The 27,215-nt window shown below is 36.3% G+C and overlaps 1 protein-coding gene across 1 annotated transcript; it reads left to right on the top strand.

Annotated features, from left to right (window-relative positions):
* The first annotated feature begins 5,122 nt into the window (after nucleotides 1–5,122).
* On the top strand, nucleotides 5,123–26,483 carry GKAP1 (G kinase anchoring protein 1). Its single transcript, XM_009890494.1, is given in 12 exon segments — nucleotides 5,123–5,159; nucleotides 6,575–6,838; nucleotides 9,080–9,223; nucleotides 15,646–15,723; nucleotides 17,324–17,453; nucleotides 17,648–17,661; nucleotides 19,209–19,361; nucleotides 19,761–19,862; nucleotides 21,885–21,948; nucleotides 23,485–23,555; nucleotides 24,516–24,593; nucleotides 26,436–26,483. Coding segments are annotated over 11 exon segments (1,095 nt in total). The 5' UTR covers nucleotides 5,123–5,159; nucleotides 6,575–6,625.
* The last annotated feature ends 732 nt before the right edge of the window (nucleotides 26,484–27,215 follow it).

Here is a 27,215-nt window from a genome sequence, read left to right on the forward strand (position 1 = left end):
CCCCCGAAAGCGCGTCTACCTGCTTGTTATCTTCAGCGGCCCAAAATAGGCTCGCTGTTGCTGGTTGTGTGGAGAGATGCGTTAATTAAAAATTAAAATAATTAGCTACAGCGAAAATGCTGACCGTAATTAGAAGCCAAAACGCCATTGGGGTGTAGTATTTACTGATCACTGGTTATTTGTTTTTTTAAGGCTACTTGTACGTATTGGTATGTAAAAATGGTAGTGTTTTTTGTTGCGTTAGTCACAGACAGTAAATTGAGCATGAATTTCAAAGTCTGTTAGATAAAAGTTGCTAACTTTAAAGCTTGACTAATTTTTTTTTTTTTTTTTCAGTGGGGGGATGGAAATCACGGGAAGAAAAGCAAGGGAGGTTACACTGTCAGTCAGCATCCTGTGCTCAAACTAAAGTCGGACTTGCCTGCTTGCTTTTATATTTTAATCCTGAGTTTAAAAAATGTTTTAGAAAGCTTTCTTCCTCAAAACGACTAATTCTTCCAAAGCACAGCAATAAATTCACTGTATTCCCCTTTCAAACCATTCAAGGCCCTTTATTTTCTGTGGGTTTATTGCTGCCGTGTACGCCAGTGCGGCAACTTTCAAGCAGATTTCTGAACCAGTTTTGGTTTGGTTTTTTTTTTTGGCTGTAAAGTTACTTGTGAAACTGACTGATGACTTTAAGTAATTTTAAGGATTCAGAGCAGTTTAATGCAACTTTATAGCTTTTGATCAGATGGCATAAATCAAAATCAATTTAAATGGAGAGAGCTTTTCCACCTGGGAGGACCTCCTGTGCAAAACTCCCTGTAGACGCACCTATAAGGACAAGTAGATTGTGCTTGCTCTGGTAAATGTATAAACAGGCAAAGATCAATATGTAATATGCAGAAGGTGCGAAGGTTGATCAGTGCTAATAGGGAACAGACATGTTCCTTCGTTTACAAATGTCTATTTTAGTGTTATTTCAGTTTTACAAGCAAGTACTGAAATCAGTCAATACTTCAGGTATTTGCTAAAAATGTGTATTGACAGTAGATTATCATAAATATGTCTTCTAGTGGTAGAAATGTAGATTTTATAAGAGAAGAGCCTTTAGCATGACAATACCCTACTTTCAAAGTTCTCTAAAATCTGCATCTTTTTTAGTGGTTCATTTGATGATGGCAGTGGTTGAATACGTAATTGGTTGTGTTTGGGGGCTCTTCAGCATGTTTTCCTTGAAATAGCTTTAAATGTGGGGCTTTACCATGTAGTTATTTCACAGATGCTTAAAAGCATACTACTAGCATCAGAGTAGAGGTTCCTAAATTGCTCACTTCTTAGAGGTGCTTGAACACTTGCCAGTTAAATGGTAATTCGTGCACATATGCAAAGATGAACACAGGCCAGGAAGCTGCTGATGCTCAAATAAAATAAGCTTGCGGATGTATGCTAAATTCTTCTTAGGATACATATTGGGCAGTTTACAGTAGAGCTTTTAAAACTTCAAAGTATTTCAAAGGCTGTTTCACCTACAACATGTAGGTAAATGAAAGTAACTGATGTAAAAGGCATTTCAAGTTATGGTAACACCAGATGAGTGTGTTACTTCTGTCACTGCAATCTTTGTTACCTCATGTCTAAAACAAGACTGAAGCTCTTCAGGGCATTAATGGATCTTATGTTTCTGAATATACTTAGTCCACTTCAGGGAACTGAAGTTTGAAAGATATCTTTTCTTTTCAGTCATGTCACAATTTAACTTTCTAAATGAGTTTTCTTGTTTACCAAGAACTTAAGGTAGAGTAAGCACTTTGTGCTTACGCGTGATTGTATTGGATGAGTAATACATTACATGTTTCATAAATGGGACCAACTTGTTACAATCTATTGATTTAGTGTCAAATTCTCAAATAATCTGTTCATGTAGGCTGACATGGTTTATAGAAGAGTATGACCTAGGAATGAGTACAGCACCAAAACAATTACTACTTGCTAGGCATAACAAGTGTTTTTATGTTGCCTTGAAATTATATTGTGTATCATGCTTACCTTATGTTGTAGATATATCAGTCTGAATAATATGTCATTGTAGGAACTCTTCTTACAAACTCTATTGTTTGAAACAGATTGCAGAGACAGTTGAACTGACAGCCTGCTAGTGACTTGTAAAGCAGAAAGTTTTGAAACTGGGTCATTTGTTGGTGCCACCTGTGTATTGGTGCCATAGTGATTTGCAACTTTGAAATCTGTTACCAGTGATCTTTTCATTGACTTAAAAATGGAGGGTTAATAACTTTCTCGGTACATTAGAGAAAGTCTTCTCGGAAGTGTATGACTAGTGCTAGTGCGTGACACATGGAAACAACTGCAAGTACTGATGTTTGGTTGTTGGACTTTAACTAGTGGCCTCACTTGAGGTATTAATAAGCTGTGTAGATGCCACAAGTACACTTTGTTTCATTTTACAATTCCTGAAGGTTTTTGCTGTACTCCATATCGTAAGGAAAGGAATTGTCTTGCATTTAGGTAGGCTTTGGCCAACTGACTGTTTTGAATACCTAACACTTCTCAGACTGCTAAACTCTTGAAACCACTGTAAAGGTTGAAATGATTTTTCAGAACCCAGTTTGATCTGAGGAATTACAAATTGCTCTGTGGTATTCAAAAGGGTTTTTTTGTGTGACAAAAAGCCTCTTTGAGCACAGCCTCAAACTCAAGAATGTCAATACTTTAATTTTGTAAGACTGTTCGTAGCTATAATAATACAGAACAACACAAATTATAATTCTCTGTTAAAGGAAAAAAAGAAAACCTTGTAAAAGGGGTGGCAAGCATCTATGCTTAGCTGAAAGCTTTTGAGGTCAGCCCTTTGGTTTCCTATGGGGAAGAGAGTGAAATCTTGGAATTGAAATAGAATGCTTAGAATTGGTGGTGGCCTTAAAGATCATCTAGTTCCAATCCCCTGCCACAGGCAGGGACACCTTCCGTTGGACCAGTTTGCTCAGAGTCCCATCCAACCTGGCCTTGAATACTTTCAGGGATGGGGCATCCACAGCTTCCCTGGGCAACCTATTCTAATGTCTCATCAGCCCTAAAGTAAAGAATTTCTTTGTAATATCTATTCTAAATCTACCCTCTCTCAGTTTAAAACTATTCCCCCTTGTCCTATCACTACCATCCCTGATAAAGGGTCCCTCCCCATCTTTCCTGTAGGCCCCCTTTAGGTACTGGAAGGCTGCTAAACATCCCCCCAGAGCCTTGTCTTCTCTGTGCTGAACAACCCCAATTGCCTCAGCCTATCTTCATAGGAGAGGTGCTCCAGTCCTCTCATCTTCGTGGCTCTCTGAACTCGTTCCAACAGGTCCATGTCCATCTTACGTTGGGGGCTTCAGAGCTGGATGCAGTACTCCAGGTGGGGTATAACCAGTGCAGAGTAGAGGGGCAGAATCACCTCCCCCAACCTGCTGGCCACGCTTCTTTTGATGCAGCCCAGGATGCAGTTGGCTTTCCAGGCTGCAAACGCACATTGCTGGCTCATGTTGAGCTTCTCATCAACCAACACCCCCGGGTCCTTCTCCTCAAGGTTGCTCTCAATTCATTCTCTGCCCAGCCTGTATTTGTGCTCGGTTGCCCTGACCCAGGTGTAGGACCTTGCATTTGGTCTTGTTGAACTGCATGAGTTTTGCATGGGCCCACCTCTCAAGCCTGTCCAGGTCCCTCTGGATGGCATCCCTTTGCTCCAGTGTGTCGACTGTACTGCACAGCTTGGTGTCATCAGCAAAGTTGCTGAAAGTGCACTCAGTCCTGCTGTCCATGTTGCCAACAAAGATGTTAAACAGTGCCAGTCCCAGTACTGACCCCAATATTATTTGGTAGAATTTGGCTGTCAGAATTATAGGTGTGGTATTAAAATGTGAAGTATGGCATGGTGGTAGGCCCCAGTGAATCACTGGGTCTGTCTTTTAAGTGTTGTAGTAGTGGGGTGATTAGATCCTGCTGTAATATGAATAGCTGTATTGAAATGTCCTACTAACTGAATTACCAATGGTAACAGCTCTGCTAGATTTACATGAAACTATAGGTTATTTTTCAGTTATTTGCAGTTTCTTCTACAAGCTCATTACTATCCATTTTTTTTCTGTTCTGTGGGAATGAATGTATTTCAGGAATAAACTTCCATAAATTTATTTAATGTTGTTACTGAAGTGTTTCAGTGAATCATAACAGCAGATTTCCATGGGTAGTACTTGCTTAATATGCTTGTCAGTTGGGTACTTAATTGCATGCCAACTACAGCCAGACAGCAAAAGTAAACCTGTTGTATTTTTGGTGTATTTGTTGAAAAGGGAGAGAGGAGTTTGCAGCCATATTTCATAGTGATGTAGAGCTTCAGCTGCTATGGCTGAGTCCCACCTCTTTTCATCTTTCTTTATCTCTGTTGTAGAGGGACTAATAACTGTATCTTGATAATGTTTTCTCTTAAATTGTATTTCAAAGAATCTAGCAGCTATCAACGCAGCTTGAAAATATGAAATGTTCTCAAATTGCATGGGCAAAAAAGTATTTGGCACCATTAGCACCTGAGAACTTAAAAAAGACTATGTTGTGCTGCTTATCTATTTATATGAAAACCCAAATATATTACAGTAATTAGACAGAGACTAGAAATGCCAAGTTTTTGACAGACTAGAGTCATCCTGTAGTGCACTGTCCTGGTTTGAGGTGAAATGGAACCTATGCACTAATTGTTTTTTAAGCCAAATACAGTAGAGAGTTTACAAACTTCCAGTGTTAAGACTGTTGTAGTCTGGTGTAGCGCCAAGAGCACCATCCAGTATTGAAAGTGCATTGTGAAGTGTGACTGAGCACTTATCTTTGGTGCCGTTTTTCTATGAAGATGTATCTTTAACCTTTTCTCCAAGTTTCAGATTTTAACTTATTGCATGTTTAACTAGTAAGAGCACAGTATCTCTCTGCTGTAACTAAGCTCCTAAGCAGAGTAACTATAGTTATTGAGTGCTGAAATGCATTTAACACCACACACAAACCCAGGAAAATCCAAACTTACCCTGTTATTTAATCAGTGAAAGATAGTAACAAGTACTAATTACTTACGGTGGTTTAGATGTGACTGATTAGATTGTGGTCTGATCAGAGAGTCTGAACATCAGCTTCAGGTGAATTCACAATTTGATATCAAGTTTGTTTGATCCTTAGGATACAACCAGCTTCATATGATCAGCTTCATTTTCCTTTTTTGAGAGAAATAGAGTAGGGTAACTTTTGTACGAGAAGAATGCTGTTCGCTGTAACCTTTGTCTTTGGTAAACTTGAATAAGGACAGTATTAACTTACTTGCTCATTCTCTTTCACCTCTGAGAAATAAAATGTAATACTCCTTTTTAATATTTTTTTGAGGTGATGGTCACAATGGTGACCATTTACCATAGCATTGGTAACATAGCATTGTTTTGTGTTGATCTGTCTGAGCATCTTTAGAGCATCTATACAGGTTTGTCCTTGAGGAACTCTGAAATTAAGTGATATAAACAATCTCTTTAAATTTCTGTAGATTCTTATGTTCTACTGTAATAGTAGTTAACAAGCAACACATTTGTAGACTATCTAAGCAGACATTCAACTTACGTTCACGATTTCCAGACTCTGAGGATTCCTTTCACGGTTTCCAGACTCTGAGGATTCCTTTCAAGCCACTTTCAAAAAGTACCTATTATTTTGCTACATCTATCTATCATAGTACATCAACATAGCTAGATGTTTTATATGAAAATAATTACTGATGAAATAACATCACTTTAAATCTTCTCCTAATTCACTAAAGTTTGCATGGAAAAATTGCAATTAGCCAAATATTCTTATGCCAAAAATTTAACTTTTACACTAGCTAAATGATTTGTACATTTGTACTTTGGAGTGGTGTCATGGGGATTCACACATTGGTTCTAGCTACAGGGGGCAATGAAAGGCCTAAGTGTGTTTCCCAGTTCTGCCTCCCCCCAACATATCCTCTGTGTTGTGCTGAAAGAACAGGTAAGCCTAATGTTTGAGAACAGTACTAGCCACAATGCTGGGCTCACCTTCCTGTGGAGAAAACTGTTTGTTGAATCTCCAGTGGCTTGGGAACAAAATGATACTACTTGTGAAATAAGGCTGCTTACCCAAAACTGAAGCCTACACATGCATAATATCTACTTGCTTTCTTTGTCAAACCATATGTTTGTCAGGCTCCAGGGATGGCATCTAAAATAGTTCTGGAGCACTGCACTATTTCTGTGTTTTTGTTTTTTTTTTTTTTCTCCTTTTTCTCCTTCACATCGTGAAGGCCAACTTCTTTCAGAACCTTCTACTTGTTTTTCCATCAAACATAATCTCTCAGGAACAAACATATTAGCCTGAAATAAGTACTGTTTTATAGATTATTCAAATACTTTAGATAATACAGCTTAGTAAAAATATAAAGAAATAATACTGAGGTGGTTTTTTTAATACTAATCCTGCAGCTAACAGGTATGAATTATTGTTTGTTTCGTTAAACACTGCTTTCATTCTTATTTCTGTGCTACTTTCCTAGGAAACCTAATAACTAAAAAGAAGCCAGCTCAGTAGAATATTGTATGTGGCAATGGCATCTGCTGTAATCAGTTCAGTTCCTACCACTGCATCTCGTTTTGCTTTACTACAAGTTGAAAGTGATACTGATTTGGAGCCTGGAAAAGGAAGAAGTGGCCAAGGTGCTAGTAAATCTCAGGCTTCAGGGGCAAGATCATCTACAAATGAGAAAAAGAGAAAGAAAAGGAGAAAAAAGAAAGAACAGCACCAGAGTGAGGCCAATGAGGTAAAGGGATTATATTTTCAGTAGTGGGTAAGGATGTTATCTGATAAGTAATTCTTGCTGTCCCTAACGTGTCCTTGGTTTGTGTTTTTATGAAGCAAATGCTACTTAGTCACAGAGACTGCCTTTTTTTAATTTGCTTTATTAAGAATTCTTTATATAAAAGTAGTGTACTCCCTACTATACAAGTTGAAAATTTTAGATGAGAATAAATTGCTAGATTTCATTTTTTGACAGTACTACTTGAATAATTAATTTCTGATGAGGGGCAAGACCTTTCTAAAAAGTGATTGATAGGAAACAACTTGTTTTCAGAGGTCTGTAAGTAGGCAGTTCTAGGTGCCTGCTTGGACAGTCAGCATGTTCAAAGTTGCTTTAAGGTTTCTTTTTCTTTTTAGGAGGTAGAGTAGGTAGGTCTAACTATCTGAACAAATTTAAAATCTTGTTTCCTAAGTTGTAATTTTTAGATTTATCCATCACTCCAGCCCCTCAGTCTTTCAAATCCAGAGCCCCCCCTCCCCCCGAGTAGGTAGGTCTAACTATCTGAACAAATTTAAAATCTTGTTTCCTAAGTTGTAATTTTTAGATTTATCCATCACTCCAGCCCCTCAGTCTCTTAAATCCAGAGCCCCCCCTCCCCCCTTTTTTTTTTTTTCCCCTGTGAATCAGGGGGTGGAGTAAAGAACAGTGGTGATTTTCAGACATTGGGGTTCTTAAACTTCAGATGAAATGGAAATTAAGAAGTCAGACTGAAAGAATTGTTACAGTTTCTGAAACTATTCAGGCAGTTTCTGCCTGAAACTATACAGATCTCTTATCAAATTTAGTATGTAAAACAAACAAAACCCCCAAACCTGTTGTCTTTTCTTTTAGCATCTATTAAACTCAATCTTTGAAACTTTAGTATTTGCAGTAATGGTAAGTAAAGTGATTTCTTTCAGCTTTGTTGTTGTTCTTTTTATATTGAAAATTAAGTTTGCAATAAGCATACCTTGGTGGTTTTTTTATGCCTGCCTTAGCACAATCAAAACTTCTAATGCCATCAAAATAATTGTGTGTATGCAAATGCACTGCATATATCTACAGAAATTCATTTGTATGGAAATGATACTTGCCTCCTTGCAATCACAAAAATAAGTAAGGGCTGACTCACTTCCTTCACCCCAGTGTGTACTATGTCAATGGCTATACTCCACTGAAATTGTAAATCAGAACAGTCTGCACCAGTGTTCTTACCAGCACTGTAATCTGAAGAAGATAGCAGGGCTTGTAGTGCTGGTGCAGGCAGCAAGAGAGACAGTAGCAAAGCAAAAGGCAGTATGGCAAGGGACTGTTTGGAGGGGAAGGAAAGCAATTCTCAAGTATCTGCATTACTGTCTGATTTTAAGTAACTTTAAGCTAAGCTGAGCTCCCATTTTAAGAAGGAGTCATGACACTCGATAAACGCGTGTTGAGGAAGATACTGTTATTGTACTTTGTTTCATCTTTATCTGATAATAGCTTCGTTTTCCCTTCCAGGAGCCTTTATGTTAAGGAAATCCCTGCCTCTAAATTGATAGTAGATTGTGTTGATGCCTTTATTTTTACTCCAAGAGAAGACCAGAGTGTCAGTTAATGTTTAAGCTTGACAGTGAATGTCTTTGAGCTGCCAAATTTGTAGGTTATTTGTTCACTATCAAATATTATAATCATGTAAAGTATTTTTAAGATGGTACTATTGTATCTATGTGGTGCAGTGATTAAAAATAATTCTTATTACAGGTTCTTAAAAGGTGACTAACTTTAGACTGTTTAAAACTGTAAGGATTGTATACATTGTTCTTTTTCTACCTGAACCTGTAGTTCCTCTGTTTGTGGATGCGAAATCTGTGTATAACACCTTTCCTTTGGCATTATATTTAGTTTGGGTCAGGTGTAAGTACAGCATAATACCCAATCCAGCATGAAATCTGTCAGACACAGTTATTTCTTCAGATTTGTTGAAAGTATTTTCAGCTGGAAAAATAGATTTACTTTTTCATTGTTTTATGTTATGTGGCTGTAGTGTTTGTGATCCATGTTTTTCTGTAATTTTACAGTATGATGTGTACCATAAATGATCAAACAAAAATGTATTCCAAACTACAGAGTAAGGTAGAGCACATGCATGTCTATTGCACATGTGTATGAATGTCTTTGTTAGTCCACTAAGGCTGTTTCTGTACACTTGTCAACATTTTGATTCATGTTAAAAATGTTTTTCAGCTCAGAAACCTTGCTTTTAAAAAGATTCCTCAGAAATCCTCACATGGAGGCCGTCTATCTCAGCATGAACAAAAACTGCACACTGCAATGCAGAAGGACTCTCAGGAAGAAAACTGGCAGGAGTGGAGAAAAAGAGATGAGCAGGTACAGCTTACTGTATTTAGCTGCGTTTGGCTTTCCTGAAATACGTTACTCCATGAAGTTAGGTCTCATCGATAAAGAGAGATGGCTGAAGAGAAAGGATGAAAATACTGCCACATAGAAGGATAGGTTTCAGTGGAAATTCGGACCACATCTTCTGTCAAATATAGTTTAGAACCAGCCCATGCTGCTCTTTGCACATCTCATAGCTGGACTGTGAATACTGGAATATGGTAAGAGGAATTTATATTATTTGGACAACAAGTAGAAGTACTACCATGGAAGGATGGTGAAATGCTGTGCTGGAAGCAAAGCTGGGGATGTTTTGGTGGAGCAGTATATGGATATACAGTACGGATCCATAGCAAACTGGGCTTGGTAAGTTCTGTTAGGCATGAAATAACTGGTTCCTTTTGAGGTAACAAAGAACACTTGAACTCTTTAACACAAGAGGGTGGTCCTATCAGTGTAAGAACCTCTGTTTTTTAATGTTAGCACATCTTTTTGGTAATAACGTTGTTAGTAGGGTTCATTTAATGCTTGAAGAATACAATAGAGATAAAGCAAAGACTGACTATGCCTGCATGAAGGCCACTATAATGTTTTCACTGTGCTTCTTCTTGTCAAAGCTACCACAAAGAGAAATTACACAGCAAAATGCATTCAGTCCAAAACAGTAAAATAATCTTCACATTGAACAAATACAATAGTTTGCTGTCCTTGTAATGTCAGTTAGGAGTATTTACAGTTAAAACTAGCCTTTTTGGTTCTTGGTTTGAATTCAACATTTAAAATACTCCTTTTTGATACTGAAGAATATATAGTGATTTTCTTGTACAGCGTTTTAAATTGTATGAATGTTACGAATTGTTTTCAGTACTTCAACTATTTTAGGCCAAAATAGCATAGATGGATGAAGAAAGAATTTCTTTTAGTGCATTTTTTTGGATGGTGTTTAAAGAAGTGTTTTAGTACACTTTTTTCCTAGACTCCTTTTTAAATAAATGTCTGCTATGCAGTCATTCACTGTGGATAATAGTTTGGGCTGTCTTGTTATGCTTGAAGATTCTCTTCAGAGTATTTAACGTTGCACAAACTTTTTCAAGGCAAATTGCTAATAAGTGACAGCAACTGGAGTTAGGAAGTGCTTCATGAAGCTGTTGAACTTCTATGCTGGCAGCTATTAGGATGCTATTTTCTTTTACAGAGAAATTTTCAACTTATGTCAAAAAAGGTGTATTGAACTGCTTCTTCTTCTAGTTAAGACACAATACAGAAAGCCATGTTGATGAAAGACTGACATTTGGATACCGTCCTTGATTTTTTTTTGTGTGTGTGTTGCTAATGCTTTGTTACAGGTGTTTCCTTAAACAGAGTATAGCCAAGTCCTTAACTTTCCAAGCTTCTAGGTGGCTGTCCTAGCAGTGGAGTAATGACCTAATAATCCTCTTGAAAATTTCCAGAGCTAATTAACTTCAGAATTTCTTTTTAAGGTGCAGATTTGCTTTGTTCAGTACTTGCAGTTTGGAGTAGGTCTGAAAAGGCACATCTGCTGAGCAGTAATCTGTCTAGTTGATCTGATCACAGGGACTCGAACTGATACATTTCTGAGGGCTGCAGGTAGTTTTTCCTCATGCTTGTTTAAAAGTGGCACATGCAGTTGTGTCCTCTAAACAAGCCAAGAGGAGGTCAGGCAGGCACTTGTCTGGCTTCTGTGTAGTTTAATTGTTAAATGGCTTGAAATAAAACTTGGGATGTTCATACTCCAAGCCCTCCTTTTTCCCTTCCTATGACTGCCAAAAGCATGACTGCAGAGTGATCTACATCTGCACCAGTCCATCCCTCTAAATCTGCCTTACTTTTATTGGGGGATGTTGCATGGTACACATATGTGTATGCAGGGATTACCCTACCCAAGTCAAGTGTCTTAGCCATTTAGCAGAGAGGTCCTGCTCCTCTCAGCCCATTGAATCTTGAATTCTGACAGAGAATGAAGCCTTATGTGGAGGGTGTTAAAGCGCTCATGTACCGGCTTATATCATTACAACCACTTTAGGAATATAAACTTGATAGGGTCTAATAGCTTTCTAAGAACAAGTTGTTATGTTAAAGGCAGATACAGAGAAAAAAGGTAAAGGAAAAGAGAAAGAAGCCATGCTTATGTTGGTGTGATATGTGTTAAAGGAAGAATCGGTTAAACTGTCTTGAAGTCCACAATAGCACAACTCTTCAAATTAACAAGAGATGGTAGTTAAAACTTACAGGAGGTCCCTGTAGTAGGAAGAAGAGGTAAGGTATTCTTCTGAGATGAAAATGAGAACTGTTGGAAGGTTACGAAAAGTCTGATTTTTGTTACAGGAAAGACAGGGCAAGAGAAAGACCAGGCTGCAAAGTGAGGTCAGCAGACTTAAGAATGCAGAGTTGTCAAACAAAATGGCATTATTCCACATCTATGACAACTTTTTTGAAAGGTTTGTTTGACAGAATGCCTTGTTTAGTCAAGGTTGCATCAAATGTCGATTAGTGCTTTTAACTGTTCTGCTGTCCCTTTGTTGTTTTTTCATAAAGTCATGCTGATTGTATCATAAGATTTAACAAAAGCATTTCTTCTGAGTTGGAGAAACTGATTGGCAGGAAGGTTTAAGCTGCAATTGGTATACATTTATCTGAGAGGAGAGACATGAGTTTGAATTCTTCAGAGTCAGAACGAGTGAAATCCTAGCCTCCTGGTTCCATAATTTCCCTTATCCAGTTGTCCAGTTGATTGTCCAGTTAACTGATAATTAAGAGGTAAATTTTAAATGGTGTACTGCAAGGGATGGTGATATTCAGCACTAGGTGAGAAACGGTGTCTCCGTGCTTCCACAGAGGTCAGCTCCACAAAGAACATCTCCCAGTTCATGAAGAGTTCCTCTTTTCGTATTTGCCTTCTAAATTACCACACTGCCTGGCACTTTTCCTGTTAAAGGATTGTCAACATTTATCTTCACTATGAAGCTGTTATGTAAATAGCATGGTCTTTCTTCAGCAAAGCTTTTAAGAGAGTTCATTTTAAGAGCCTTGTGCATGGATCTTAAGTTCTTACGACTATTAGGTGTACTCCAGAGCTTGCCTATTGGTTGCACGCTCCCAGTACCTAAGCGAAGGAACCCATGGTTTCTAGATTATTTTTTTTTATAGGTTTTAGTGGTAGTGAGGCTATAGCTACGTATCCAGAGACAGTCAGGCTATGTAGAACTGAATGTGCTTGGGAAACTATGGGGGAGATGACTGGCTTTGAGAAGATTCAGGTCTAAAGCTCGCAAATTTGCTGCTACTTAGAAGTAGTGACCTTTGTATAGCCATCTTCAAACACTCAGTCTTGTGTTCAATTGAATGACTGCTAGTAAATAGATTATGATGGGGTTATTTTTGTACCAGAGATCACATAATGCAATTTTTTTGTGCAGTTTAATAGTTATAACAATATTGTGGTAGTACTAATTCTTAATATTTATTTTAGTACATTACTCATTATGTATAATTACTTATTATTTAATTATTCTTAGTACACAGCTTGTGTACTAAGAGCTTGTGTACTAAATTAGCACTTTCAGACACATAAAGGTAAAAATCTGAAGTTCATCTTTCTTATGAGTTTTCCTTATTTTTGTGTGTTAATTATTTGCTGTTTGGTAGTCTTTTTTTAAACCCCTTTTTCTCCTTTTTCATTATGTTATAGTTGAGTTTTTAGTGTGCTAGACTACAAGGCCTATTTTTTGGTAGATAACTATCATTGTCAGATTGGATTCAACAGTTATGGGCAAAAACAGTTAATTGATTTTTTTTTTTTTGGGGCATTTCAGTCAATTTAATTCATTGCCAGTTACCAAACCTCTAATAACCGATTCAGATACTGAAAGAGAACAAACACTTAAGAAAAAAAACATCCCTGGCCACTGCAAAAACCCCTCCTTCCCCCTCTTTGTTCTCCACTCCCCTTGCTGCAGGCGGTACTGGAGATGGGGGTCCGTTTGCCCCAAAGGTGACAAAAGGTGAAGGTGGTCCCTGCCCCACTGCTCACCACCTGTGCCTGCAGCCCTTCGGGGTTCCAAGGCACCTCCAGCCTGGCTGCTGTGGTGAGTCCCTGGCTCTTCCCCACCTCCCCTGTTACAAAAAACTTGCCGGTGAGCCGTGATGCAGTAAGTTGATGCTAAGCCTGAAACACAAACCAAAAGCAAAGCTAAGAATGACAGTGCCCCAAACTCTGCATGAAATCTTGTAGCAGTTTATGTTGAGAGCACTATTTTACTATGTTTCAAATAACTGCTCAAAAAGGGCTCATTTGCTGTGGTAAAAACTAGAAACCACTCTGTTTTTTTTCTTATGCAAGACTGATCATATGGACTGTTGAACAAACAATTAGGAAGAATGCGTGTGCTTTTATACCATATAATAAATCACTTTTAGGCATATGTAAAGCATATGAGAACTTTCAAGGTTTTTTTTTTTTCAGAATGTGGTTCCTGTAGACAAAAAAGCAAGCGTAAGTCACACAGCCCAGTTTGAGTGAAGTGCATTAAGACCACTTAAGTCATTTGTTCACTTTAACAGCTATTGTAGTTTATCCTGGAATGAATGAAAAGGACCTCAATTTGAAATTCAAAGACCAAGAAAATGATGGTTAAAGTAATTATTTTTACTAATTAATATTTCACTTAAGGGTATGCAAAAGAGAGTTATGATGAAGCAAGCATAAGGCTTCCATTTGGCAACACATCACACAGGGGGTTGTAGTGATTTCTTAAGACAGTAGAGCTCAATGGAACAGAGTTTTGCATTCAGAACAACTTAATCTTGGTTAACTTTGCTGTACAGTAACATAGTTTATTAGTTGTTCATACATTTAGATTATCCACTATCTACCTCAACTATAGCATCTATATCCTCTAGAAATAACTCTTTATTTTGGCTTCATTGAACTATTGCTGGTACTGGTCTTCTCAGTTCAATCCTTCAACCCTTCTCTGCAGCAGGAGCTGTACTTTTCTGCACTTTCATATTTTCCTATAACAAAAGAAAAGAGAGCTATCCCATCCCTCATTCCTGTTGTGTTGTTCCTGTTCTTTTTCTAAATACTATACACCTAGAAAGCTTCAAATTTTCTTGCATCTTCCAAGAAGACTTACATACGTCCTTTTCTTAGAAATGAAAGAGAAAATATCTTGAAATAATTCAAGTTTTCTTAGTTCTGCTCTCCTTTTAAGGAGTAAAAAAATAAAGTGCACTTAACCTATTCTTTTCTATGGAATGGCTGAGCTTCTGATGGTCTACAATGACCACTTTCATCCTTTAAAATCTTCTGGTTTTCATGTTTCAGACTAAAAATAAAAAATAATTTTAAAGAAATCTCATGCAAACAAGTCAAGATGTTAACTGTATTACATAAAGATATGCACAACTTATTGTATGCTTACATGCATCACAAAGTTTCCTGAAGCAAGATATTATGGTACTAAAAGGTAAATTAGCTGTCAATAACACCACCTGTCACATCAGTGAAACTTACTGTCGTGGCTGAGGCCAAATCGGCTACTGGGGATGTGGGGGACCCCAGATGGGACCAACATATGCTCCCCTCTACCCGTCTTCAAAGAGAGAGGCAGAGGAGGGAAAAAGAGAAGTATGAGTTTAGAAGGAACTAAATTACTTTAATGAAATATTAATAATAAAATAAAAAGAAATAATGAAATATATACAAAACCATATCAAGCTCCTGAGATGACAATCACAACACCAGCTGGCACTGGGGAAGTCCCAGGCTGGACTCAGTGATGGACAGGAACTGGATTCCAGATCTGCATTCAGGATCGGGATCAAAGGCAGATGAACAGAGATGTCATCTCTCAGATGCCAGCCTCAGATGTCGGCCATTGAAGAAAGAGGGCTGACCCTTTGATCCCTCAGCTTTTATACGGAGCATGAGGCAGATGGGATGGAATACTCTGTTGGTCAGTTTTGGGTCACCTGTCCTGTCCGCTCCTCCCCACAGGTGGGACCCCACTGCTCTTTTCCGCTTCCGACCCTCCAACAGGGCAAATAACAAAGTTGTCTGCCCGTGGATGTTATAGCGATAAGTATAAGCAAGAGCCTCTCTGCATACCATCTCTTGGCATCAAGTATAAACATTGGTCTTATCACTGTGAGAGAGTGAACACTGTCTGCACAATATGCTGTTAATTTCAGTAGTTAGAAGAGGTCCATCTAAGAAGCAAAATTACTGAACAAAATTGGTTCTGTTTTGCCTCAAACCAGGACACTTACCTATTTGGCAGTTGTAATGATATGTGTATTGAAACTGAAATTTTAGTGTGGTCTTAGTGGTTTTGTCTGCCTTTTTTTTTTTTTTTAATAACCTAGTCGCATGAAATATGTTGTTTTTTCAGCTGACATCTGAAATGTTTGAAGCTGATCTTGAAAAAGCATTGCTGCTAAGCAAACTGGAATACGAAGAGCACAGAAAGGTATTTGCAGGATTCATTGTACTGCAAAAGCTGTACAAGTTTGAGGCTTGAATTTTAAAAAGAAAGCAAAAATCCTCCAAAAAATACCATTTTCTTCACCTAAATTGTTTGCTTGCACTGTTCAGATGCTTAGGAGTTCACAGTAATATTGGACTTGAAAGAAACCATATATAATAATGTTGGATGGTTTGTTTTTTTAATTGGCCTGTAAAGGTGGAAAACTAGTTTTGCTTTTTCAATTTTTCTTGGCATATAAATGCACTGCAATTTTTTTAAGAGTACAACAAGATATCCTGACCTTCCTCAGAAAAAATTCAGCACACTTGAAGAGTAAGACAATCAAAGCACTCACTTCTCCTTAGGCCTTAATAGTTAGTTATGGTTGAATCACTTGCATTTTTGCTAATGTCTTTTCTCTGTTTTGAGTGTAAATATTTTAGTTCTAATAAGCTTGTATACACTTTCTTAGCTGGTTAGGATGCTGTTTTCTGAGTGGCTCTTAAGCGGCACTGAAGAACTGTGCTGAAAAAGATGAAATTTTTATTTCTAACAGGAGGTTGCATCTTATTTGCAATAAGTCAGGACCCAATGACATGTTATGAAAATACGTAAATTTAAACATAATTATACATCATGAAGAAGTAAAAATTGCATGTGCACTTATGTACAAATATCTGTGTACAATACTTCAATTTTTGAGAGGGAGAGTACCATATTTCTCGAAAACCAAGGATAAATTTTTAACTTACATACTAAAAATTCTTTTTTAAAGTGACGACAATCTTCAGGCATAGTAGCATATCATCATTTGTAGACTTTTTGAGAATTACCTCTAAATAATTTAAAATATATACTGTGTATTCAAAGTATACAGCACATGAGTATGCTGAACAAATACTGTTTCTGTGGAAAGAAAAGCACTTCATTTCCATCTCTGCTTTCTATACAACAGTTTTTTTCTTAAGATTATTTAACATTTAAGATTTTTTTAAATCTTAATTAAAGTATTTAATTAATTAGTATTTAAGACTATTTTTAACATCTGGGACATTGATAATTTGCTAAGAATGTTAATGTAGATGTGTGGGGAGGTGGGACTCTGGTTCAAATGGCTATCATGTACCAGGCTGTCTGATTTCAATAGGAGTAAGGTCAATTGGTAGAGCATTGCTGCATACTAATAGCACTCTGACTTCTACTGAATCAATAAGCATATTTTGAGAATAAAAAGAAGGTACAGTGGACTTATGTTTTTCAAAGAAAGTACTAACCTGCATTATGTAGCACTCTGCCTTCCTGCATTTGACTACCAAATATTCTCAGTTTCTGGATAAAATTTGATGTAGATGACTGAGGAAATACTAGTCGAATAGTTCATTTGCTGCTTAGTGAAGAACAGTGCTCTACTTCAGAGAACAGAATTGATGCTTAGTTGCTGATATGCCTTGCACTCCTTAAACCAGTCTGAAGCCTACAAATTACTGGTCAGGCTAAAATCTCCTTTAGTACACTGTCACTATTTTTTTTTTTTTTTCGAAGCTTTAGGAAAAAATATTTGGGTATTGAAGAAAATTATACCAGTGGGACTTTATTCTTCTAGGAATACGAAAACGTTGAAAAAACTTCACCTCAGTCAAAGTCTGTGAATAAGAAAGAGAAAAAGAACCAGCAAGGAAAAGAGAAACCTCTCACTGTGTCTCTGAAAGACTTTCAGTCTGACAGTAATATAGGTATGCCTTAACATACCATATGAGCTGTTCTACTTGGAATTTTCATAGTGTGCGTGCCAATAGCAAAATGCCCTTCTATCTCTGTTCAATAATACTGTGTTTAAACAAACGTTAAATGAGTTGTAGTCAGCGTGTCCTACTGAGTCTAAAAACTAAGTGTTCATTGTATAATAATGGGCTACTTTGATTAGCAGAAAAAAAATAAGAGGTTAAGGAAAACATATTTTCATGTAGTGTCCCTGGGGTGGGTGGTGGACTCAACACTCTTAATGTGACTTTTCTTTAAAATCTAAGTGGGGTTTTTTGTTTTACTCAGTTTGCACTCCTCAGGCAACTGAGTTTTCTCTGTTTCCTGGGTAATAGCAAGTCATTGTTTGCCTTTCTTCATGATACTGGCTTTTATTAAGATAAGTAAATATTGAAATAAGTTATATATGTACTCATATGTCTTATTTATATGTTTAAAAGACCTTCATATGTGTCTACAGAGCAGAGATTCTGAATTTTAGTGAACAAATAAAGTTAGATCCTAGAAAGGGAAGAGAGTAATTTGTATTCTAAGGTTTTTCTTTTAAGGATGCTTTTATCTAAATCTACAATATTTAATAAAAATATTATTTCCAAGTAATCTGAATACAGGAAAAAGATTGAAAGCACAGCTATCTGGAAGGCATGGAAGGCATTCAGGTATACAGTGAGATACATGCTATAAAAGCCTAAATAGACTTAAAAAGAAACAAACCAACAAATTCCTTAGTGTCTGTACCAAAGGCGTTGCCTTCCACTTTAACTGAAGCAAATGAATATATGATGCTGGTTTTGATTAAATAGTCTGAAAGATCTGGGAGAAGATGCAAATACAGCAACTGATGTAACACATAGTTTATAATCTTGGCTTCTGACTTTTTTTTTATTGTGACTTTAAGAGGAGAGTTAATATTGAAGAACTCCAATAGATGGGGGTTTCCCCCCACTTCTCAAAATGGCATTTCAATAGCCAGCTGTACAAGATTTAAGTAACTTATTGATTTTATTTTTTTTTTAATTCTTTTCAGATAACCCTGCTAAAAAACATGAGGTAAGTCTTATTCAAGCTAGTTTAATAAAAAAATCGAAAATTCTTATGTTTAGAAGGAAGGTAGTTTAGCACTTTCTGTAGTGACAGTTATACATTCTGAAACTGACTGATTTCTATTTTGAAAATGTTTATAGACTTAATAGAGATGTATGTCTGCAGTTCCTGTATATTGAGAACTTAGTATTGGCTTTATTAGAACTACCTCTTGCTTATTTAGTTTTCAGATAGTTTTTGATGCAACTGGCAGATTTAAAATCATATTAAAAAATACAGATTGTAGTACAAAAAAGAGAAGGAAATTAGATAAGAAGGTACTGTGATGCCACTTTGTTGTGCTGCAGTCCACAAATATTAAAACTCTTAGAGGGAAGAATAGTTAACAGTGAAATAAAACATAAATTAATGTAATCATAGTGCAAAATTATTAAATTCCAACTTCATGCTTTTGTGTAATCTCATCAGCAGCTAAATGTTAACTGATAGTTAATTTCTAGGCTCTTCACTTGGTATGATATTCCCTAGGTGGAAGTCACAGTATTCTCAGGATGTACAACATCAAATAATATCCAGATGTAATGCTTTTGTATGACTTAAGCTATTTTTTTAACATGCTGACTTCTAGCTCAATATTAGTTTATATGTAAAGGAAGATATGTTACAGTACTTACTTTTGACAGGAACTGAACTCTTCCCAGTCTTCATTGCATGATGGAGGATTTTTCAACAGGCTGGAAGATGATGTTCACAGAATACTTGAAAAAGAGAAAAAGAGAGTCCGGGTCACTGATTACAGTGAAACAGATAACTGCACATCTCGTGAACACAACCAGGCATGTAAAACAGAAGTGATTCTGAAGTGAAAAAGTTTGCCTAATGAAGCTTATTCAATGATCAGAAGGGAGCAACTGAATAGAAGAAAGCACAAACCAAAAGCATGATAATCTTAAAGAATTAAAAAACCCACAACACTCTTAATATTTTTATCTATCTGAAGTGGTATTTAAATGGCTTATTTTTTTAACACTTAACACTTGTGGTTGGAATACTTTTTGCTCCACAGAAAATGCCAATATTTTTTACTGCGGATTTTGTCCTTTTGGTATCTATTCACATATACCTCTTTAGTTTTGATGAAAATTTCTCTTCTCTAACAAACAAGTAAGTTGCCTTTCCCAAGAATTGAATCCACATGACGAAGTTGTTAAAAAGTGATGTTTTCTTGCTTATAGGAGAGTGTTTTGAAAGACGGAAAAACAGAACGACTAAAGCTTGAGCTTGAAAAGAAAGATGCAGAAATTGAGCAACTGAAAAGTATAATATCTCAGTGGGAGGTATGTAGCTGATAATACCTTCAAACAGTAGATAAAATTTAACATTATTATACATTTGAAACAAAGTATTAAAATGTGACCAGTCCGTAGAGATGCTTTAGTCTAGCCACAGATTACCTGTTTATGGAGGAAATTATTATTTCAGTACCACATTAAGCGGTCTTCCTTGATAAGTTAAACATCTAGAAATGATCAAGAGAATCAAGACAAAGCATCCAGAAATAAACTTCATATCTGGCATATCACTTACTGTTTTGATGGTCAAAAAAATAAAGGTGTAATTTAAGACTAAGCAAGATCTTGAGCAATCTGATCTGCCTTGGAAGTTAGCTCTGATTAAGCAGTAATTCAGACTTTCTTAGGTCTTCTCCAACCTATTTTTTTTTTAAATTCTACTTAGCTTTTCTTGCATTTAAGAACTACATATTGTTAAGATATTTTGTAGATTCAGTCTGATATTCAAACGGATTAAAGAAATCAATGAATATTTTTGTTCTGCTTAAGAGAAGCTCCTTAAAAGCTGCAGTATAACAAGAATGGAGTCCTGTATTTTGTTGTGTCTTTTCCTATTATGTACAAGTGAAACTGGAAATCAAATTCACCCCATGCTAAAAACACACCAGGAAAAATGATTCACTTGTTAATAATTACATGGTATTGCTGTATACAGGAGTAGCTAAGGAAAATGTCATTGTCTCCCTGTTTTCTGTCCATGTTAGCATTGTCTGGATAGTATCTAGAGCAAAAAGGGCAAAATTTCCACGAGGAGCTGCCATTGTAACAAAATACAGTAAAGTAGCATAGAATTATTTTAAATTATTTTCGTACTATTTTTATTCATTGCTTAAAGTAGATTGAGCAGGTTGACAGATTGGGATTTTTCTGATGCTTCAAATAAGTACTTTTATTTTTAGTTATAACAACATGAACTTTGTTAACAGCTGTTTCAACTGTGAACTAAAGTAGGAATCCCAAGGTGAAATTTTAAAGTATGAAACAATTGTTATTGACCACTGTCAGCACTTGTCACATTGGACTGAATAAACATGATGCATAAGGATACTAGTGAGGTGATGGACAATGGTACAGCTGTTTAATTTTATGAGCTTGTCCAGAGACCTTAATAATTTATGAACTTGTCTAGAGACCTTAATACGGTTTTTGGTGGCCCTGAAAGGTCTGACTTAAATGTAAGTTAATTATCCTCAAGGACTGGTGTGATACTCACAGTGGGAGATAAGAGCTTCTTTATGACAAAAAAAAGTATGTCTGAAATTACAGCTTGCCTTTGTAGGCTCTTGAAAAAAGTTTATGAAGAGATTTGTGCCAGGAAAAGTAAGTTTACAGCTAAAGTACATGGCTAGAACTGACATTAGTGGCCAATTAAGGAAAAGACTGACTTATGAAGAAAGTGTGGTGATATCAGATAGACTGGAAAACCCAGCAAAAATAGTTTCTTGTGTAGTAAACTGTAAAGAGTTGAAAAGGTAAGAAAGGGTAATACTAATACCAATAACTACTGAATAAAATAATCTGTAGAACAGTGGGGTCTTGTCCTGCTTGCCAAGTATTATGGCAAACTGTTTATATTATCTTGGTATCTAGACAGTGCATTATAATACTGTAATTTTTCAGGGGAGAAACCTCAAAGCCCTTGGTGCAACAGGCCTATATACTTCAGGCAGACCTGAATGGCAGTTACCGCACTATCAATGCACTGACATAATTTTCTTATTTTAACTTGCTCTAAGCCTTCTGCTTGCCTTTTTTTACTTGATGCTTGGTTATTAATCCACTTCTGTTGTATATTCCTTAGTTTGGCTGTGATTTAATTAAGACATAGATGATCTTAAAGGTTTTTTCCAACCTAAATGATTCTATGATTCTGTGATTCTATGATTAGATTCTCTGCAGAAGTCATAATTCTAAACTCTTAAGTCTGACTCTAAGTCATGCTTAGTTTATAGAATACTTTTTTTTTCAGTAGGGTATACATGTAATAATTCAATCTCTTTAATACAGGCAAAGTATAAAGAAGTAAAAGCAAGAAATGCACAGCTTCTGAAGATGATGCATGAAGGTGAAAGTAAGTAAGAGTTTTATCAGGAAACTTAAATGTTCTTTTTAAAATGTGGAAAGAACTTTCAAAGCAGCTTTTTAATAACATCTTAACTCAATGACAGCTATGAAGAACTAAGAAGCTATTAATTTGCAGTGACTCCAGTGAACTGAAGAATTTGGTGGACCACACAATACTGCATTTCTCTTATTATATAATGAAACAATCAGTTGCATGTTGAGATCATTCTTGGAAATATAAACTGTTCAGTTACGGTTTAGCTACAATGATTCTTCGAGTTAGACTTTTTTTTGCTAGTGACAGCTGTCTGTTCTGGACTGATCTGATCAGAATATCTGTTTAGACACACCTGAAGAATCTGGTCGGTTCTTCCGTCTTTGCAAGCTGTGCTTTGAACTGTTGGAAACATCATTCTACACCTAAGCAAGTCTTTTGCCACACAATGAATAGGGGTAGCTAAAACATAGGATTGTATATGGAACTGTGAGATAATTTTCTTATGTTATAACAGTATTCATAGTTTTTGATTCAGAGTTTATTATCAAAATTTTGGGGGAAAATTATATATATATACACACATTCATATATATGTAAATATCCTAGTATCCTTATATTTGGTATGCACAGTTATTCTTTAATATTCCTAATCTTGCTTCGTGAAGTTATTTGAGTCTATTATCCTAGCAACACTAACTTGTTACCAAATTGCCTTTGCTTTTCAATTTCTTAGCTAAGTTCTTGCATGTAGTTTTCTCCAGGCTAAATTTTCAGCTAAAAAAGACCTAGATATTTAAAATATGGTTACAAAAAATATGTCTAGACTAATTCAGGTGTTCATAATGTGACTGATCATTGCAAATTTTAACTTGGAACTTTATTACTTCAGGTCAGTCTCTGAGCCAAGATGAAAATATTTTCATCTTGAGAGGAAAAAGTTGAAGTTCTAAGGCTTTTCTTGGTGTTTGTGGAATAGTAACATACTATAAACCAAGCGATTTAGGTTTTTTTCCACAGACTGAGTATTCTGTATTTTGGGAAGAAGAAAGTTCACGGCAGAATTGAACCTTGAAAAAAACCTTCATTTCTTCATATTGAGAATTTTAAGTTATCCACAGATAGTTCACAAACACTGGCTAAATAGTTTAAACATCTCCATATTTGAATAAATACAAGTTTCCATAACTATGACTGAGCTTGTATGCGAAACTCATGATCCTAAAATCTTGATCAATTGCCAATATTCAGTTTTCTGATGGACTTTGTTCACAATGGGTATCTCTAAAATCCATGCTGCTTACAGGGTTAAGTGTGGGGTAAGTAGTACAAGGTTGGCATTTAATCTTCAGAACTTTTCACGCTGCTGCTAATAGCACTGGTGGCTAATAGTTGGTTTTGATTTACAACGTCTACTGTTCTTTTAGTGAAGACAGCATTAGAGGTAACAAAATAGTGAGGAAAAAAAAAAGAGCGATGTCACAGTGCTATTGCAGATGAAGACCTGTAAATCTAGAAATCTCATGCTATATCTTTTTCTCTCTGTAGTGAAAGACAAAGCAGAAATACTCCTACAGGTTGATGAATGTCAAATTATCAAAAATGAATTGACCTTACAGGTAAGCAAGGATTTCTAAATGTAAAATTTCATGGATATTTCAAAGATGCTGTTTAAGGCAGTGATAGAGGCAGGGGAGGGAAGAAGCTGAAACAAAAACTTGTTTGAAGCAAAAGATGTTACATTTCATCCTTAGTCCTGTGCTTATGCAAGTCAGAAGGTGTGTATTGTGTAAATCTCCAGTGTGAGTCCCTTAGAACTCTTTCTGGAAAGACAGCAGACCTCAGCATGCCTGAAATGATTTTGTCCTGAACAGTACCTTAGTAATTTCATGCTTTGGTAACCCAAACTAGGAAGTTCAGAAAGGTGCTTCAGAAGAACCTTCTTTCCTGGGTGGATTTTGGTTGGTTTTAGGGTTTGGTGGGGTTTTTTATGTTTTTGGCTTTTGATTTCTAGTCTTAAGTTTACAAACACAAGTGAGCTACAGATTACTTAAGACATGCCAGTTGGCAAGTCACTGCAGTAGACAGCATGCAATACTTTTATGCTTAGTTTTTGGTCCACAGTGACTGTTAGTTCCAGACCCTTGACTTGTCCAAACATCTTACATGTAACACAGTAATATTTTTTGACAGTGAAATAATAAGCTTATCTGTGTTGCATAATACTACATCAGTTAAGAGTTTTATGTAATAAACTAATGCAGAGTCACAAAGTCAGAAGAATTTCTAACTTTATAGCTTTTCTATATATAGAAATTATATTATACAGGTAAATTATACAGGTAAACCAGTTATATTATACTGGTCATTATACAGGTAAACCAGTAAATGTTTCTTGGGAAACAAAGGTTATTAAAGAATTTTTTACTTTCATTTCACGCACAATGGTAGCAGTGGTCACTCTTGAACTCGGCATGTATTACCTGTTTGTCCAACACAATGCTAATGGAGAACAACATTGACTTGATAAACCACAGACCTTAGGATATTTTATAAATTCATATTCTGTATGTCTTTAGGTAACTATACTTCATGCTGCATTAGAGCAAGAAAGATCCAAAGTGAAACTACTGCAGGCAGAATTAACGAAATATCAGGTAGTTATTTTCTCTGTAAGTTTACCTGTTCTTGATGTAGGTGAGACCATCATGAGGTAATGTGCTCTGAACTGACCTATTAGCTCTAATTTTTTGAATTAAGAAAACATTAGCAGTTCATATTGCAGGGGAAAAAAAAAAAGTAGCAAAACTAAAACACAGGTTTGGCAAGTTGAAGTTTTGTACTGTAAAACTTCATGAAGTATACTAGTCAATAAACATACTTTAAACAACAGGTTGGTTTCACTAAGTCTAACTGTGTGTAATTGGACTAACTGTACACTTCATGGATTTTTTTTCCCATATTCTTTCTTTACTTCTGTATTTTAGTTCTGTCTCTAGCCAAACCTTTGTAGGAGATTGACAAGAAGTAGTGTCAAAATATGAGTGATAAGATCAGTGTCTTGCTGACTGTGCTTATGCTGTCTTGCTCAACTTAGCTGCTAATGCAACTCATGTTGGTGAATTTCAGTTAACTTTTTCATAAATAGTATGCTGCTTAACATTCTGTCTATGTTTTTTAGGAGTGACAGTGTTTGCAAATAAGGATTTGTACTTCTGCATGACTTGACACATTTGGGGTTTTTTTTGGTTGTTATTTTTTGTGGGGTTTTTGTTTGTTTTGACTGCGACCTTTTGCATAGGCTACAAGGGGAGTGTAGTTTATAATGGAAGCTTCTAAGGCAGCCGTGTAGTCTCTGGCAAACTATCTTATTTCAAGTTGCAACACATTGTTTGTGTTGGAATACTATAATTTTGTGAAAACTGGGTCATTAAGCCATACTTACTCTTTCTGAAGCAACAGATCTTCCTGATTACATCAAATTCTTTGGCTAGCATTACATGGGTTCTGTATGTAGTCTCTTGTCTTCTTCAGTTGTCTTTTTTCCCCCCTTGTCACTTTACTGCAAGTGAGCAAGTTCCTTCTTAAAATTGTCTTGCAGCAGTTGACAAATAGATACGCTTGTTCAGTCCCTTACAGACAAGCTGAATGCTCATACCACTAATTGAAACTAAAGTGAATCTTGCCAAATTCAGTCATTCACATGAGATAAATTTATCTTGTGGTTAATGGTAATAAATAGGCTTAAAAGAATAACAGTAAAAAATTGACAAAAAGTGGTCTTTGTTGCATGCTTAGGAGTTACTGCAAAATCACCTGTTCTGTTGCTGCTTTTCCCCTGCTCTCTCATCAGTCTAATATGCTTTTATCTTTTCACATCTTGCTGTTATTTCTTGCTTAATTCATCACCTTGGGTTTTTTTTTGTTTGGCTGGTTGGGTTCTTACTTAATTAACTGGGGTTTTTCTTTTAGTGTGTTTCATTTTAGGTAAACTGCCTCATCTGCCTTGCAGGGATTGTTGTTTCTATTTTTATTATTCTCTCCTGTAGGAAAATCTTGCAGGCTGACCAGGACAACCCTTCTTATACTATTAATTTTTGTGGCATTGTCTTTGATAACATGAGGCCCACTTTTTTTACGCTTTGAAGCACACAGATACCTTTCAAAAAAAAGAAGTAAACAGAATTTGTGGATTAAAAACAAAGAACCAAACAAAACCCCAACAAAATAGCAATAAACTAGTGTGGTTTTAGCCCTAGATGTTAACAGCTCAGTTATGTATCGTATAAGTGCCTTGACTGTTTTAATTATTATAATAATATTTCATGTTCAGACAAGTTTGCACTTCATAATAATTGTATAATTTATCAAAAGTATGCAACTTAACTCTTGAGTTTTTTCTTACTAATTTATACTACTTTATATCTGCAGTTATTTTGTACATTGAAGTGTCACGTCTAGTATATTAACTAAACGCTTATTTTAATCCTTTCTTACAGAGTGGGAAGAAAGGGAAAAGGCACTCAGAATCTGACCAGTGCAGGTGATGTCCTCTGCCACCAGATTCAAAGCAAAAAAAAATCAAATCTTTCTTCAGGGTTTTCCAGAAACTTATATATTTGTTGCACAACTGCTCAACTATGCAGTTTTTGAAGAGAAATTAAATATTACTAGTTTGTTTAACGGTCTAAATAATTGATTTGTTGCACTTTCTGTTGCACAGAAAAACAAGAAAACTAGCATTCCAGCAGAGCTGAAACTAACTGTAATGCCATTAGTTTTTCATCATTCAATAAAATTTACTCTTGCATTTCTATGTTTGATTTCTCACTTCTGCAGACTTTCTCAATTAAAGAGACCTCGTTTAATGACTATCAAGATCCAAATGCATGAATGTGCAAATGGTAAAAGTTTCACCAAGTCAAAACTGAAAATGAGACAGCTTGTGCAAAAGCATCTTGCTGTTGATAAATCGAGATCTATTTCAAAAATAAAAAGTCAACAGTCATTATTTCCTCTCGCTGTAAAAGACATCGTGAGGCTCAACAAGGCTAAGTGCAGGGTCCTGCACATGGGTCAGGGCAACGCCCGGCATCAATAGAGGCTGGGGGGTGAAGGGATTGGGTGCAGCCCTGCAGAGAAGGACTTGGGGGTACTGGCAGATGAGAAGCTGGATGTGAGCTGGCAATGTGCACTCGTGGCCCGGAAGACCAACTGTACCCTGGGCTGCGTCAAAAGAAGCATGGCCAGCAGGTTGAGGGACGTGATTCTGCCCCTCT

Source organism: Charadrius vociferus, unplaced genomic scaffold, assembly GCF_000708025.1.
Source record: "Charadrius vociferus isolate BGI_N301 unplaced genomic scaffold, ASM70802v2 scaffold418, whole genome shotgun sequence".
In the NCBI taxonomy this organism is placed as follows: Eukaryota; Metazoa; Chordata; class Aves; order Charadriiformes; family Charadriidae; genus Charadrius; species Charadrius vociferus.